General features: G+C 36.9%; 1 protein-coding gene across 1 annotated transcript in view; it reads right to left on the reverse strand.

The window, feature by feature from the left end:
* Window positions 1-17,635, reverse strand: part of alms1 (ALMS1 centrosome and basal body associated protein) — a 35,736-nt gene that overhangs the window by 2,416 nt on the left and 15,685 nt on the right. Inside the window, exons 10-20 of the mRNA XM_057860436.1 lie at window positions 16,596-17,020; window positions 14,770-14,916; window positions 14,060-14,203; window positions 11,171-11,403; window positions 9,322-9,558; window positions 9,175-9,256; window positions 8,214-8,375; window positions 6,030-6,256; window positions 5,793-5,886; window positions 1,470-1,527; window positions 1,301-1,400 (exon numbers count right to left, since the gene is read on the reverse strand). Of these exons, the coding sequence (XP_057716419.1) occupies window positions 1,301-1,400; window positions 1,470-1,527; window positions 5,793-5,886; window positions 6,030-6,256; window positions 8,214-8,375; window positions 9,175-9,256; window positions 9,322-9,558; window positions 11,171-11,403; window positions 14,060-14,203; window positions 14,770-14,916; window positions 16,596-17,020 (1,909 nt within the window). The remainder of the gene's footprint in view (window positions 1-1,300; window positions 1,401-1,469; window positions 1,528-5,792; window positions 5,887-6,029; window positions 6,257-8,213; window positions 8,376-9,174; window positions 9,257-9,321; window positions 9,559-11,170; window positions 11,404-14,059; window positions 14,204-14,769; window positions 14,917-16,595; window positions 17,021-17,635) is intronic.

Raw genomic sequence — 17,635 nt, forward strand, 5'->3', positions numbered from 1 at the left:
TAAATCGCTTCGGTTAAAGTGAAAAATGTTGAAAGCATCTCATGAGGCCATTTTAGAATTGGACAAATTAGAAAATCTTTTATGCACATCTACATCAAATTATAATCCATGTTCGAATTAGTAACCATACTTCTTCGTAGCTGGTAATTTATTTGTTCATTTAAACGGAGGGGGTTCAGCGCTACGTAAAGTACAGAGCAGCTAATTTAGCTAAATTAGCCTACTGCATCTGTAGATATACAATATAATTTAATGACTTTTCCTTGTGATTTCACGACTAATGTCATGAGATTAAAGTTGCAATATTACGATTTTAATTTCCTAGTTTTATGACTTTATTCTCGTAATATAGCAACTTTTTTCTCATAGTATTGCAATGCACGACTTTATTCTTGTTATGACTTTTTTTCCCTCGTAGTCTTCATTTTTTTTTTTTTTGCCCCTAATATTCCATCGTATTTTTGGGCACTTACAACAATGTATTCTTTTAAAGGATTTTTAAAAATGCATTGAACATTTAGTGTTTTGCTATTTGTACACATCTAGAACAATGGTCCTTAACCTGGGTTTGATTGAACCCCAGGGGTTTGATAAAGGTAAAGACACAAGCCCCAATTTTAATACTCTGACTAGAGGTCAAGTGTCGTTTTGGACTAGGTTACCTCAAACTTACAGGCTTTATTCCATTCTAGGTCTAAAATAGCTAATGGGAGGAGAAACTGGTTTGCTCAGTGGAAGGTTGACTCACACTTGGTATGAGGAAGTATAACAGACCTGCGTGCACTGCGCAGATAAAAAACAAAACAAAACATTTGCGTCACATTTTACGCCATGAGAATAGTATACGTAGACATATGAACAACCACAATGGGAGTATATCAAACTCCAATGTGATACATTAAAGGTGTTCAGATCATAAGGACAATTCTCCATGTCTAAGCAGCTGAACATGACAGGTTAAAAGTGAAATGAAATAAAAGAATGTAGATATGAAACTTCATTTTCCAACGTGAAAATTAACTGCAAAATACCCAAAATTGGAATAAATTTCAATGGGAATTTGCGTGCTAGCTTAGCTATATCGGTTTTGATTTTGACCCCCCAAAAAAAGGCTTCATTATTAAATTCCGAAGAGTTTGGTGAATGCACAATGTAAAACCCGTAGGGTTCGATACCTTTAGCAAGGTTAAGAACCACTGATCTAGAATGTTGGTTCTAATTGTATAGCGATTCTTTTGAGAACAGTTTTTCAACAATTAAAAAAAAAACTTAATGAATTTATTTGGATGTGTGCGCATACCTTGTTGTAGATCTGAAGGTTGAGTCGGTTGAGCTGTAATTGTTTTTCCCTCCGCTCGGCTTCCATCTTGTAGAGAACTTCTGGAAGTCTTTCGTACATTCTGAAACACACACACCAAAATATTCGAGCCCAACACACAATTAACTCAATGGAGATGTAGGGAGGTTACCGTTTGGTCCGCTGTATCATTTCCTTCCACGGCACTGCCCTCCTCGGCCCTACGCTACCTAAAAAATAAAAAAAAAAAATTGCTGACTTACTGTACATATCTGGGATGCCAGTGGAGTTTTTAAACAGGGTCTCTGCACATTTCTGCCAAGCAAATATAATGCTTTTTCTGACAATTTTAAGACCTCTGAGTATAAAAATAAGACCACTACCATGGTACAAATATGTATGGTTAAAATAAAAAAACTCTAGGTTCAAGTTAAACGATTAAAAAAAACTATATATACAAATCAGTGCATCTTCAGTTCACAAAACAGAACTTGAACTTTCTTCTCAATATTTTAATAGTAGGGTACTGCTGTCAACAGTGCAGCAGTACAACATCAACAGTAGGGAATCGAGTGGTAGTTTTACTACTTATCAAGCTGCATCACCTCCTCCCTTTTTCTCTTTGGCTCGACGTCTAAGTGTGTTGGATTTTGTTGTTAAAGTTGCCATTTTTGTCCCACCAGAATTTTCTGCTTTGTCAGGCACCTTCATTTTGTAGACCATCACACACCCCTTCCGATGCCACTCTCTTTCTTTTAACAACCAGTTGTATTTCGGCTCCTCTAGCAACTTATCACTCAACTTGCACTTTTAACTTTTTTGAGATAGGGATTTTTGGTTTTTATTGACTTTTTTGCCAAAATCATCAATATTAAACCAATAAAAGGCTTGAACTACCCTAATTTTCGGACTATAAGCCGCTACTTTTTCCCCTCATTTTGAATCCTGTGCCTTATAGTCCAGTGCAGCTTATTTGTTGATTTATTTGGGTTAAAAGGTAACACTTTATTTGACAGCGGCATCATAAGACTGTCATAAGGACATCATAATTATGACATGACACTATCATGGGCAGTACTGAATGCTTATTACAGGTGTCATGTGGCATATTATGTCACTAACTCCATTTATGTCCAGCTCAGATCTTTTACATCCATTCAAAAGTGAGATAATTTGCTGGATGACACTAACCGACATCTATTATAAGCATTCATTAATGCTTATGACAGTGTCATGTAATAGTTATGACTGTCTTATGACATTATTATGGCACCACTATCCAAGAAAATGTTACCAAATACCATAACTAGCAATGAATGAAACAACTGGAACAGTAACTGAAGAAATAATTAGCACAGAACATGATTGTTATTTACATCTGTAGCGCTGCAATGCATGCTAGGAGGAATGTTGGATGACAACAGTGTTGACAGCAGGTGGCAGCAGAGGTTGACTGTCTCCCACAAGCGAGCAGTGACGGCCAAATGACACTTTTAGAAACAATAAGGCTTTGCAGCCAATTGGCTCAAAGCTTAATGGTGGTTCATTTGGTCTCATGACAGTCTTATGATACCATTGTCAAATGAAGTGTTACCAGTTAATATCTTTTGGTGTAACTATCCCATAATACAATGAGGAGAACTGCGGCTGATAGTCCAGTGCGTCTTATCTATGAACAAATGCAGTTTTCATGTCAAATTTGGTGGGTGGCGGCTTATAGTCAGGTGCGCCTTATAGTCCAGAAATTGCGGTACTTCAGTTGTGTTTAATGAATCTAAAATATATGAAAGTCTAATGTTTATCAGTACATTACAGAAAATAATGAACTTCATCACAATATTAGAGCTGTCCCGACTAGTCGACGTTGTCGACGTCATCGATGACGTAAATGCGTCGACGGGCAAAACATACTGTCGACGGGTAATGACGGGTTAAAAAAATTACATGAGGATAAAGTTTAGAATGGTAGGCGCTCACGATGCAAGCGGTTGTTACTGGCACCCCCAAGGGGGCTGCTGTTATTTCAATGTGACCGGCATTGTCAGATTGAGCAAAGAGGAAGAAAGTGGGCGAGCGAGAGAGAGGGAGTGAGATCGGTAAGTTGGGAAAGTGCGCGGGGAGCGCGGTGTTCAGTGGCTGCAGGCCCTACGTTTTTGCTTTGGTCAATAAAAGTATCCAGAAAGAGCCATCCGACGCCTCTCAGTGTATTTATGCACGCCGCCGCCTTCCTGAGGAGGAAATGGGCCGAACCGACAGTAACGAGCTAAGTGAATCACCGGTTCACTCCTCACTACGGCGAGGAGTTGAAAACACCGCCAATTACCAAAAAGGGCAGAATTGGTGACACGTGAAAGTGGCATAAAGCCCAAAAAGCAGACCAGAATAGCCAGAGCCTGGAATAATTTCAAGGAAAATATGGAGGGTGCCATTGTGTGTACTCTTTGCTCAACTGAGCTCGAATACCACGGTAGCACGTCGGCTATGAATGAAGACTTGAAACGCCGTCACCCAAGTATAATTTTCGAAGACAACAAGAAACAACAAGCCAGCGGATTGTAAGTCCATACAACTTTCTAACGGTTTTTAAAAATGGAAGTAACCATTATGTGCGTCGTATCAACGTGCATTTTTATTTAATAAAATAATTAATGTATATATAATTATTAGGGCTGTCAAATGATTAAAATTTTTAATCCGAGTTAATTACAGCTTAAAAATTAATTAATCGTAATTAATCGCAATTAATCGTAATTCAAACCATCTATAAAATATGCCATATTTTTCTGTAAATTATATATATATTCTGTAAAATAAATTGTTGGAATGGAAAGATAAGACACAAGATGGATAGATACATTCAACATACGGTACATAAGGACTGTAGTGGGCATTTCACTCTACTGTCATTTAAATCTGTCTATGCTGTCCTCACTCCGAAACGTGTACTTTTTCCAAAGCTAGACTGCTAGTGAACGACGCCTTAATAATCAGACTTCTTCCTTTTTCATCTGATTTATTAATAAAATGGCCTCAAACCATTGTCCTCTTTAGACCGTCGTAAAACTACAAAAAAAAGTACACAAGCATTGCATTAGCAACAACGTTAGCTTAGCACACTATACAGGTTCACTAAACATAAACAAAAAGCGTCTCATACAAAAAATATAACATTTCGCTTACTAACATAATATGTACATTTTTTACAGCAACCATACTTACGGACAAATCTTGTCCAAGGATCATATAAGCACAACATTACAACGTAGGTGTCAGCCCGAGACGTCGTGCAGCCATATTGAACTGGCAAGAAAACAATAAACCATGTCGCAAAGCGACCACAAGAGTTCGCTGTTAGACAGCAACAATATTTTAACGCGATTAATTTAAAAAATTAATTACCGCGCGTTAACGCGATAATTTTGACAGCTCTAATAATTATATATATTTTTTATTATTATTAAATTTATTAAGATCATGGAAGCTCCCACTTGGGGAAAATGTATACATACATCCTGTATATACATAATATAATAAAAATATATATGGAAACAGCACAGGCCTGCTTACTGTAATCCATGACTGCACTAATGTTAGTTACTTTATATTATAAAGTATCATTGTACATATACATATAGTAGTATACTATAAAATTAATACTATATATTTAATTTTTGTTACTGTGAGTATGTGTGCCTCTCATTCAAAATAGTTGTGGTAATATTTCAGTGTGCCCTCTACTTTATCTATTTTCAGGTTAAAACAAACAAAAGTTGAACAGTCCCCCCCCCCCCCCCCCCCCCCAAAAATGCGGAATGCACACCAGAAAAAGCATCTGAACTCACACAAAGTATTCTGAAAATGGTTGTCCGGGACATTGCAATTCATTTTAACATTTAGAACAATATAGACAATTTGACATACCACAAAAAGAGCAAGAATTGTTTTGACTCCTGTTAAAGAGGTGAAGTCTGAGTGTTTCCGTTGACATTTTTTTGCACTAGTTAATGCCAGCATCATTTGACCTCATTGTTTGTGATTTATTATTGATTTTATTATTATTATTTATTATATTGATTTATGTTATTTATTTATTTATTTATACGTTAATAAAGAATTTAGGTGTTCCAAAATGTTTTTTGTGAATTAATAAGCTTCAACAAAAATTTCATTATTAAAGTAGTAAAAAAAAAAAAAAAAAAATTATTAGATTAGTCACCTAATCGTAAAAATAAACGGCTGACTTATCTGGAGGAAATTAGTCGTTTGGGACAGCCCTACACAATATGCAAATTTTTTTAGAAGGATCTTATATGATAATAAGGCTAGCTAAATAAATAACAGCGCGAAAAAAAAAAATATAAAAAAAAAAAAAATAGCTTGTTAAGATCTTAAAAAGCACATATCGTAAATAAGACTTTTTAAGGATCCGTGGAGACCATGTTTAAATAAATTTTAAAAAAGGGGAGGGAGCAATGGTAAAAAATGATATAGTGACCTGGTACTGTTGCGTTGATCCTCCTCAGACTCAACATTTCCATACGGCTCCGCGAGCGCGAAATGAAGTCGGCTCGCCGTGCGGCCAGAGCTTCCTGAAAATATCCACACATAAAACCAAGTGTTGCAACCCAAAATGCATACCTCGAGTTTTTAATATATATAATCTATATTCTATAACTATAATAAAAAGGTGGCTTATTTTAAAAATTTATGTTTTGTAAAATTGACGGTTAACCTGCAGTGAGATGACTTGATGGCTGCTTTTGGAGTACACAGGAAGCACAAAGTCGTCATTGTCGTGTTCTTGTCGCGGTCTGAGAGCTTCTCTTGTGCTTTTCTCAGCGGCGGTGCCGCCGTGATACCACACGGTACTTGGCTCGGGTTCCGCCGCTTCCTCTTCTAGGTCGGGAAGGTTCTCCTTGAAGTCATTGTCGTCGTGGAGCGGGACGAACCACCATACTGCTAAAATTGAAGCGCGATCACAATTTTAGAAAATCTGACAAATTGTTGTCATGCAAGATGAAGATTTTATTTTACCTAGAAATGTATTTTTCTAGTTTAGTAACACAAAAAAAGTATTAAAATCACCCATCCGAGTCAAAATGGATTGGACATAAATGCCATCAATGGCACTGAAACATTCACTGCCACGGATTCTATTGTCATAAATTAGTACTGTACGATATGATACAGGTAGTTTCCAGGTTACGACATACCCGACCTGCGTGATTTCAACTTTACGATGCCGGAGTCTTGTCCGTCAAGTCATCTCCAGCGTTTTTTTTTTTTTTTTTTTTTTAAAGTCTCGAAACGGTAGTCCCTTTTTGACTTAAATCCCGCTAAATTCCCATGTAATGTGACACGGGATTTACCCGTGTCATGACTTTCAGACATAAGATGTACTGGGAATTACCCGGGTTGGACATCTTCAGACTTCTGCCATGTTGGCGACTTGGCGCTCTCTGTCCGGGGAGGGCAGGGTATCGGATTCTATAACCCGGACATTACAACGCAAAATAACACACACATTTCCAAAGATGGACGATGGACTGTCTCTTTCTCGGTTTTAAGATCCAGTTGCAATTTAATTTTGTTATGTTTCCAGTTTAATTTTGCTATTACCAGTTTGCCATGTTGATAATTGCGATGTTTGTTTACTGCTTTTCGTCTTACTGTGAAGAAAGAGGAAATGATTATCAGCCCGCTATGATATATACGTTATGAGCCTTTGCGCTGTGACCCGGGAATTAACTGGCTGCTTTCATATATGTGGTGTCCCATTTAAATCCCGGGACTTAACAGAGTTCAGCGTATGTCTAAAACGGGCTGGTGTCTTGTCCAGACACTTCTCAGCATTGATGGTAAGAACAGTATCTTGTTTTTTTCTTATTAAAACGATTTATAATACATGTTTTTGGATAGTTATTTTGAGATTTAGGGGATATTTATGGGTACTTAAAGGGTTAATTCCGACTTTTGTCGCCAGCGTAGGAACAGAACTCGTTCGTAACCCGGGGACTACCTGTACATCGTCAAAACTATATAAAACGCTCTATTGTCATTACGACCTTAAATAGACGTGCTCATACAATGCCAAAGTAGTACAAATATGTCCCTATCACTACTCAATTGTTCTTTAATTGGCTCCCCGTTATTTAAATATACTGTACGTATATTTGAAATAGGCTTATAAATACAAAATATTAAAACAAAAGGAAAAAAGTACATTTACTATTTAAAAATATAGAAATTACATTTAAAAATGACAAGTTTTTTTAAACTAGGCACATTAGGTGAATGAGATTGTCGCTGTCAGGTGCTTATCACCACTTAGAGGTGATTTTGATAATAATGAGTCTTTCACCTCACATTGCTGGCAATGCTTGGCCCTACCCTGCCCTATCACATTTCTATCCAACTTATCTTCCTTCCTCTTTTCCTTCAGTTACCAGGCACCCCCACTCCTCTCACATTTACCACTGGTAAATACAATAAGATCATAAAAGCACAGTTACGTTCATAGGTGGCATGTTTATATGTTTGTGTGTTTGTTTGTTCTTTTCTTCTTTTGTCCTTCTTTTCTCTGCCCCCCCCCCCCCCCAACCCCCTTCATGTCAGCTGCTTTCCCTTAATAAATAAAACAATATGAACAACCACAATGAGAGTAGGTACATTAAACTCCTCCGTGGCACATTAAAACAGTTCAATTCTCTGTGTCTTGGCAGCTGAACAGGACAGTTTTAAATAGATGGGGGGGGGTATATATACCTGTACATACATCCATTGATGACACATTTAAATGAAAACTATTTAATCATGAACTCATCCTATTGGGCAATTTTTTAACTTCGAATAGCCCAAAATAACACTGATCATCTCAAAACACAAGGTGAAGGTGTGGAAGCTGGCATCGACATACCTTTGGGTAGCCGGGGCAGCCCGGTTGTCTTCTTATGTTTGGCAGAATTTAGGTGACCTTTGACCCAGCTCCTCTGCGTCCGTCCTGACCTTGGTGGGAACATGGTTCCTACGTCTCGAGTGTGAAGGCGTGTCACGTTGCGCTTGATCTCCACCTCCTTACCTAATAAGACAAAAAAAAAAACATCTGGATGATGTCTTGAGAACCACTGATATTGAGAAATTCTACTGAACAACTAAAATAATTTTTCACCATCACCACCTTCTGAGGCTTAAAGACCACAACTATTACCAAAATGCGTGTGTAATGTATCAGATTATCTATAGGCTAAACTATAAATTAGATGACCTCATCCCAGTCTGTACTCCTCAACACACATATACTACCAGAAGAAAACATCAAATCACAGTGAAAAAACGAAGGCTAAAGTGTACAAGCTTTAGCATTGTGTGCAAAGGACCACAGATTTGGAATGAACTGGACGAAACACTTAAAATGTCACACTCCATCTCCATCTTTAAGAAAAAAACTCAAAACTCATCTCCTAGCAATGTATATATAACATGCTGATTCTTTGAATAACACTACTGGTGTCTCATATCAAATCCAATGTAACCAAAATTTTGAAATTATCCACAGTTATTTGTATGTGTGTGTATGTGCGTGTGCGTGTGAGTGCGAATGTGTGTGTGTGTTGTCTAACTGGGCCCCTGCTAAAAGCTTTGAATAGCTTCTTTGGAGTGTCCTATTCACCCATCTTAACATGTGAACTGCTAGCGTATGATCATGTACTGTATTTGATGATGTGCGAATAAACTGAAACTGAACTCAGTTGAATTTTGCGAAACTTTTCTAACAACTAAATTTTACACTCAACAAAAATATAAACGCAACACTGCCTCATTGAAGTCAGCAAAGGTGAAAAAGGTGATAAAATGTTTCGATTTGCATGCTTGGATGCCTCTGCTGCCGTCCATTTTGGAAGTGGCGCGCTGTGGCGTTTGGGCGTACCACCCCGCTGCCGACGACTCGCCGGTCACCTGCTGCACGCGACACAACAAGATTAAGAACTGCCACCAGAACCGACTATGTCGTCTCGAGCACATACGTCAGAGGTCTCGGCGTCACGGAAGCTGCGTTCCTCCCAGCGCTCCCTCTGTTTGGCCACTTCGCCATAGAGTTTACGGAGGCGGGCTGGGGTCTTGGAGCTCTTGCCGATTTGGACACGGTGCGCGCCGAACGCCCGAATCAGGCGATCCGTGTCCAGCGTGGACGTGGTGGTGCTGGATTCGTCTCTGTCGGCGGGACACAGAGCGCATGCTTGACGCGACCGATGCGTCCGCGCCTGAAAGTAAAAGACAGCTTGTGAAAACAACAACGAGATGACCAGAATAGTTGGACTTAACTCTTTGCGGCAGCACTACACGTCTATTTGCAATGATTGGGATTTTTTAAAATGTTAACCACATTTATTATATCCGATTGCTACCAATCCCTTTCAGTCCAAATGATTGGACATCTATTGCCGTTAATGACACTTTTTTTTTTTTTTTCTAAATAGAAAAATATTAAGGAAAAAAACTTTAAATATTCACTTTAGGGCTGTCCCAAACGACTAATTTTCTCCCGATTAGTCAGCCGACTTTTTTTACGATTAGTCGACTAATCTAATAATTAATTTAAAAAAAAAATTTTTTTTTTGTTTTTTTTAACTAATTTAGCAATGAAATTTTTGTTGACGCTTATCAATTAAAAAAAACATATTGGAACACTCAACTCATTTGTTAAAGTACAAATAAACACGTAAATAACAATAATAAATCACAAATAAACAATGAGTTCAAATGCTGATAGAATTAACTTGTGTAGCATCCCGATTGAAAAGATGGTCTCTTAAACTGATGGTTTACAACTTTTATTCCATCCTTGATGTAAACACACCGTAAGAGCTACGGTGCACACAAATAAAGCAACACAATTGACGGATGTTAAGGTTTGAGCTTGCCAGAGACACGAACTTCAAAGCGCTGCATGCCTCAATCTTCGTTTAACTTGTTAAACAGTTGCTGTGGCAACTTATTGTAAGTGAGCAGCTTGAGCGGATTTGAGTGGACTCCCTCATTGAAGCATTTAATAAAGAAAAGCATTTTTTTTACTTTATTCTTATTTAAAAATAATTCGGTAGGACAGTAAAATGTTTGAAACATCATAATTATTACATTTGAAATGCTTAAAAACCACATTTTTAAAAAAATTATACTTTAGGGAAAAAAAGGGGAAAACACGTCATATCCATCTCTTTCCAATGCTGAATGTGGTGCGCGCTACTTCGCAGATTTTCACTTATCGCGGCGGGTTCAGGTCCCCATTAACCGTGAAAAATGAGGAATCACTGAAATTAATTTTATGAGAAAAAAAAAATCAATAAACATAATTGTACTGGTAAATAAATTAACTGAACCAAACATGCAAAACGGAAACGGTACAGTTGTTACATCCTGTATGTAACAACCCTACCGCTGATGCTGTCGCGTGCGATCAAATATTGTTTCAGTATCGATACTTAAACATCTTATACCTGGGCTGACAGGGAAAGTGTTAAAATGCAAAGCTAAAAATGAAATCAAGTCAATTCTGTGTAAAAAAAAAAAAAAAAAAAGCTCAGGCTAACTCCTGTAATAGTTTTTTTTTTTCATAAAAAGAACTTAGAATTAGGATAAAAATAAGATTTAAGAAGAAAAAATGACATCGAAGATTATTCTATTTTCAGAGAAAAAGAAAAAATATCCTCAAAAATATTTTTTTTCCTCAATTAGAAAAAAAATACCTCATTTTCAGTAAATTGCAGTTTTTTTCCTTCTAAATAAATTAAGTGTTCATATTGATAATTCTATGCAGTTAAAAAAAAAACAAACACCCATTTTTATTCCAACAAAATAGAGCATAAAAAAAGTAACCTGGGTTTCGTTGTAATGCGTCCCGTTATGCTGCACGTTGCCCCTGGTGGCAAGGATGAGATTTTCCAGGCGCTGCAACTGCTCCACTAACCACGCCTCCCTGTCGGCAGGTTTTGGTGGCAAGTGATCCACTTGCGTGTTCGTGGCTCCGCCTCCTACTCCGAAGCCCGCTGTGGCAGAGGCTTTGCTCTGGCTCGCCAGGGGAAATGTTTCCTCTGATGCCACAGCGCCACCTAGCGGCACAAACGCATGGTAGTAGCATTACAGTATGTAGCATTGGAGGAAACTAACTCATCGGCTGCCACAAACAATTATTTTGACGTCCATTACCAATTTTTTATCACTTTTATTCTCATTAAAAAAAAAAAAAAAATCCTATTATATGACTTTGAGCCTTAGCTGGAAATCTGCATTGGAAGCAGAAACTATGCTTAGAGAAAAGGTGGATATTATATAAACTATGCAGCAGGGCAAAAACGTATTCCGTTAGACACCAATTATGCAAGTGCTCACACTTATAAATATGCGAGGCCTGTAATTTTCATCATAGGTACTCCTCAATTATGATATAAAATTAAACAATAGGTAAAAAAAGGAGCAGCTTTGTAAGAAGCATTTCAACATCCTTGAATGGCCTTGCCAGTGTCCAAACCTAAACCCCATAGAAAATCTTTAGAGAAAGTCCATGTTGCCCAGCAACAGCCCCATAACATCACTGCTCCAAAGATTAGCATGGAGCAATGGCCCAAATCAGTCGGTATTGTATTGGTACAGTAGAGTACAGTATTCTGATTAGAGCAGGGCGGTAAACCGAAAATTTACCGTTACCGAAATTCTTCACGATGACCGACGTAATTTTGACCATGTCGGTTAATTCGGTAATTTAATAAAACAAGAAAATATAGTCTTTTCATCCCGCTTTGACGCTGTGTTGTTCGGCTGTGTTCATTCCCCTTTAAGAAAGCAGACAGTGTGCTTATGTTTGGAGTCACGTGGTTTTCAGGAAGCCAAACAAACAGAAGCCCGGCAGGCTAACGCTAGCAGCTAACGCCACAAGTAAACGGGATGGAGTCGGGCTTAAGTTAGCTTTGCCAAACTTTCACCCGACATTAAGTAAACTCTTGGCGGGTTCCAGACGGACTTTCACCCGCTGTCTTCCCTGGTTCTCACGATATCAGGTGAGGATGCTTTCAGTGCTTTGTTCTGGTAGCCAAGCCACAGGCTAACGCTAGCGGCTAACAGCGGCTACAAATGAACGTGAAAGAGTCTGATAGCGGCTCTAACCTTGTCGAAACGGCTGAAATTAATGAGTGGACTGGGAACGGACATCATGTAGCAATCATTATGTCGCGTTATTTGGCATCTCTGTGTGATTTCTCTCAAAGGTTTCATGATGGTAAAGCACTCGGCATAAAGTACAATCCAATAGTGAAGCCTATATATAATACGACAGTTTAATGGCCACAGCTATTTTTCTGTATGTGTTTGCTTTATTCTGCCATAATAAAACCTTAAGTGTTTAATTGGCATCAGAGCAATACAGCTTTAATCTGGTTGTGTCTGTGTAGGGGGGTGCATGTATTAAAAAATGTTTCGGGGGAAAAAAATAAAAAATAAAACCTGAAACCTTGACGTAACACTTGTTTTGAATAATTATTTCACAGCAGCCATTACCAATAAGTTGTCTGAAGTGTACTGTTAAAGCTGCAAGTCATTTGGGTTAGAATAACATGTTTGCACAGTCGTCATGTTGATTTTTATAATGTTGTACATTTTTCAAGTCATACAAGCTGTTATAAATTTTCACACTAGAATTCTTATTGTTTACAAGATTTTTTAAAAATACTTAATGTTTAGACTGCATTTGCAATTTTTAAATTGGAAGCTGGTTAAATACATTTAATGAGAAACGGTTAATTTGTATTCCATGCATTGATTCAAATTTTCAAATTATATAACAGTCCGCTTGGGCGAATTTATCGTAATTTATCATTATCGAGGTAAATCTGCTCAATTTATCGTGATACGTACTTAAGGCCATATCGCCCAGCCCTAATGATGGAAGTTTCGTTATTAATATCCATTCATCCATGTATTTACATATATTATTACCATCAATAACAAAAGTTCATCTCAACACTGTACTATGTCATATAAGAAATACATATATTAATTAAAAAAAAACATACAATAAAGATGAAGAATTATTTTTTTTAAGAGTCAGACAATCTGATTTTCTGTATTTTTTTTCTCTGATAGTTGAGATATATCTATGACGAAATATTCAGGAATCTCACATATTTATAAATGTAAGCACTTGTACAATTGATGGCTGACTGAATACTAGAATTGTACAATATTATCTGGTAACCGATAATATCGGCCAATAAAAGCATTTTAAAGTGATAGCGGATAATATCAACATTGGTTTACATTATCGGTCTTGGGCCAATATGCACGTTGCCTTCAAAATGAATGTAGACTCCTTCTGCCTTTGTACAAGGCCTGGTCATAGGTTAGGACAGCGGTTATGATTATTGACCATTAGATGTCTCCAAACTAAGATGTTTGGTATTCATTATTTGAGCAGATCATTTGTATTCATGTCGCAGTTAAGCCCACGACCGCATATATCAGTACAGGTATGATATCGGTATCGGATTTTTGGAGTTGGACAATATTGGAATATCGGTTAAAAAGTCATTATCGGACAACTCTACTTTTTTCCCCCCTCAATGCATGATTGTTTTCAGACCAAAGCAGATTTCTGGAAATGTCTCATTTTCTTATTTCTAATTCATTTTGACTAGGAGGGGCTAGCAATGGAGTCAAAGTTCAAATGTATCAGACATCTATCGCCATCAAAGGCAGCCATTGAGTGAAAGTGACCTTGGTAGAGAGAGGCCTTCGCATTGGTGCGCTTTTTGCTGTAGATGCCCTTGGAGTGTTTGATGGCGACTCCACGATCCAGTCCTGCGTCGCACTTGCCCAGGACTTCAGGGGGGAACTGCGGCGGCACGGCGTCGTCCAGACCTGGCGGGCAGGTGAAACAGCGATGGTGATGTAAAAGGATCTCCTGTCCTTTGTGAAGCGCATGGACAATCAAGTGGTGCAAAATATCAAAGCAGTAGCAGCTGCTAAATGCTGGCTGGTGTGGACAAAACATTACATGGGTAAGCTAAAACATGGGTAAGCAAAAAAAATAAAAAATAATAATTTAAAACTTAGGAAAAATATTAACAAATTTCTAACTGCTCTAACAGCTTGAACGCTTTTCATAAATTAACATTCGTTCGCTGCCAGCCCTTCCAGTCTGAATAGATTGGATGTCTCTCGTCAATGGCACCGAAACATGGTGGTTTAATGCGAGCCATCCCAGTTCAAATCCGCTCAATATCAATGAACAAGTTAACAAAGTTAGCTTTTCCAAGCAGCAGCTGAACGACTTCATGAAATATTCAAGGGAAAAAAAGAATGTGAAATATAAGACTCCGAGTTGAGCATACATTGCTAACATCTGCGTAGCGGGCCAGAAAGCCGATCCTATTCATTATAGATTGGAGGGTGGTTGTGCGACAGGTCTGCTTTGGGAACTTTACCCGTGTGCGAGCTCTCCATGGTTGTGCATGAAGATGACACGGGGCGGCGGCCTTCCATGTCAGGCATGAAGAAGAGCTCATCGGTACCTCGAGGTTTGTAAGGACGCAGCGCCGGTGCCGCCACATGGCCGTTATTCTCATCCCTTACTACAACAAAAAAATAAATAAAAATGCAACTTCAGAATTTCAAAATTCAATATGCTATTAATGCAAAAAAAAAATTTGCTAAAAATTATAACTCATATGGAATTTATTTTTGAGATGTTTATTTATTATATTTGATAATTTTCTGATATCTAATAATATTTCAAATATTTACTTACTTAATTTAGTGTTATTACTTTAATATTTTAATGTCAACTAGTAGAAATGACATTCATAAAGAATATAGTTGCTCAAAGTACTTGTGTAGGCAAATTGCAAATTTCTTAGACATTTGAAAAATAGAGAAATCTTTACACACACACTCACTCAAAAAAAAAAAAAAAACTTATGAGCACAGGCATTTTGTGATGTCAGTTATACCCACGCACATACACTCCAATAGACTCTAGCACAGGCACATGTGATAATGACACAATAAGGAAGTTTGGTTAATTTGGGATATTCAAATTTGATTGGCTAAAATAGTACCAGCATTAATAAAATGGCTGCCTCCATTTACTTTCCTGGAAATAATGGCTTTTATTGATCTTTTTCTGAAATTCTTAGTTTTTCAGTTTATTAAACAAGATTCAATAGACAAAAGGATTGTCTTTCCCTTTAATTAATGCTTCCTGAAGTCATTATTTTAGACATTCTGAATATTGATAAAACTTGACTTCCGTTTAGCCATTCCCATCATAAATGGTCTTTATAAGGTTATTGTGCAACACAATTTTGATAAATTAATAAAACGTAAGTTTAAGAATTATGTGCTGAAAATTAGTTCTAATATTTCCACGCGTGATTATTACACCTTTTTTTTAACAGAGCGCATATTTTAAAATGGAAAAATTATCTTAATCAATTCTAGATATTAGATGCAACTCAACCTCCTTTAGACCAATACCATATACAAAATTATTATGTTTGTTTAAAAAATGTATACTTTCAAATTTATGAGAAAATAGATCTTCAAGAAAACGTTCACTGAGTTTTTCATTTCATTTATCGTATGTTATATGAATTTTGAAACTATATGCAGCAGTACTGTAATCTTACCTATATGGTTAACTTTTATCTTTTCTATGTTAAGTGGTTGAACGAAATAATTTTAAGCTAAAGCTATAAAATATTATTTTGACCTTCAGATTTTTTCATTTACCATAAAATGCAGTTTCATCTTAAATTTCACACCTTGAAAAAAAAAGAGAAATTATGTTACCTTGCAGAAAATGTTTATATGCTTTTCATTTCATTAATGTTTTGAATTTAAAATCTTAAAAATGTAAAGCTATGTACATTTTAAAACCGCTACTGAAACATAAGTTTACTTAATTCTTGTTAAGGGGTTGCGCGAAACATAATGAAGCTACATCATTTGATATATGACGTTCAGATGTCTTCATTTACCATAATGAAATTATGTACCAACGGATTCATTTTAAAATTATTTTGTCCCCAACTTGACCTTACAAAATGTGTGAAATTAATCTTTTACTAACGGGTAATTTTTTAAAGGTTATGTATATATATTATATATCTATATATAATTAATCCATTGACCCTAATTGATTCCTTGAACAAAAGAATTAATTTATTTAAAAAAAAAAAATCTTTTTCTTGTGACAAATTCACTTCTTTAGCAAATGTAATATTGAAAAGCGTGCTCAGAAGGAGTTTACCTGGAGTTTCAGGTGTGTAGCTCCTCATGGCGTTGCTGGTGAAAGATTGATGCTGATGATGACCGGTTGCTCCTACAGTAGACGTGGGCGGATCGTGCGGGTCCAACTCGGGAAGGGGGCCGGACAGGCCGACGCCCTCATCTGCACAACTGACAGGGGGCGAAGAGCGCCTCAGCGGGACAAACGCGTCAGTGGGAGGCTCCAATTGTGCCCGCGCGCCAGACGATGACGACGACGATGATGATGGCGAAGGGCCCAGGGGGCCGGGCTTTGGCGACAGGGTGAGATGGGTGCGCGACACGTGGTTGAACGGGATGACAGTGTCTTCGGCGACATCACACCGCTGGGATGGCTCCTCTGACTCTGCCTCAGTTGCTATCGCTCTTCTTTCTTCTTCCAATGGTGACTTTGTGGCATCAGGATTCCTACACAATCAGATTTAATTCTAAAAAACATTCATTCATCTTCCATGCGGCTTATCCTCATGAGGGACGCACGCGGAGGTGACTATCCCAGCTAACTATAGGCAGGAGGCAGCCTGAATTGGTTGCCAGCAATTCACAGAGCACATTATAAAAACAATGTTCAAATGTTTTTAAAATGAATTTAAAAAAATATATATCTATATATATATTTATAGTTTTGTCCCTTTCTTTTTAACTCAATAGCAGCCAGAAACAGAGATTTGCATTTTTGCTTTTATTTACTGAGAAAATGATATTTAAATAAATACAAATACAAATTAATCTTTTATATTTAAAAAAATGTATAGAAACTTTTTAAATGCTAATTTTTTTTTTAATTGAGTCTATTTACTAAATTCAGATTACTTTTAAAAAGAAATATTTGAATAATGTACATACGTAAAACTTAAAATTGTAAAAAATAGATTTAAAAAAAAAAACTTAACATTTAGTTTTTTCCATTTCTAAAAATCTTATTTTTTTAATTTAAAATATTATTTTTCATAAGTAATTAAGAGAATTTTAATTTAATTTTCTTTTTATTAAAATAAAAGTTTTAAAAATCTTTGCAATGTA

The sequence above is a fragment of the Corythoichthys intestinalis genome, chromosome 15, assembly GCF_030265065.1.
Source record: "Corythoichthys intestinalis isolate RoL2023-P3 chromosome 15, ASM3026506v1, whole genome shotgun sequence".
Lineage (NCBI taxonomy): Eukaryota > Metazoa > Chordata > Actinopteri > Syngnathiformes > Syngnathidae > Corythoichthys > Corythoichthys intestinalis.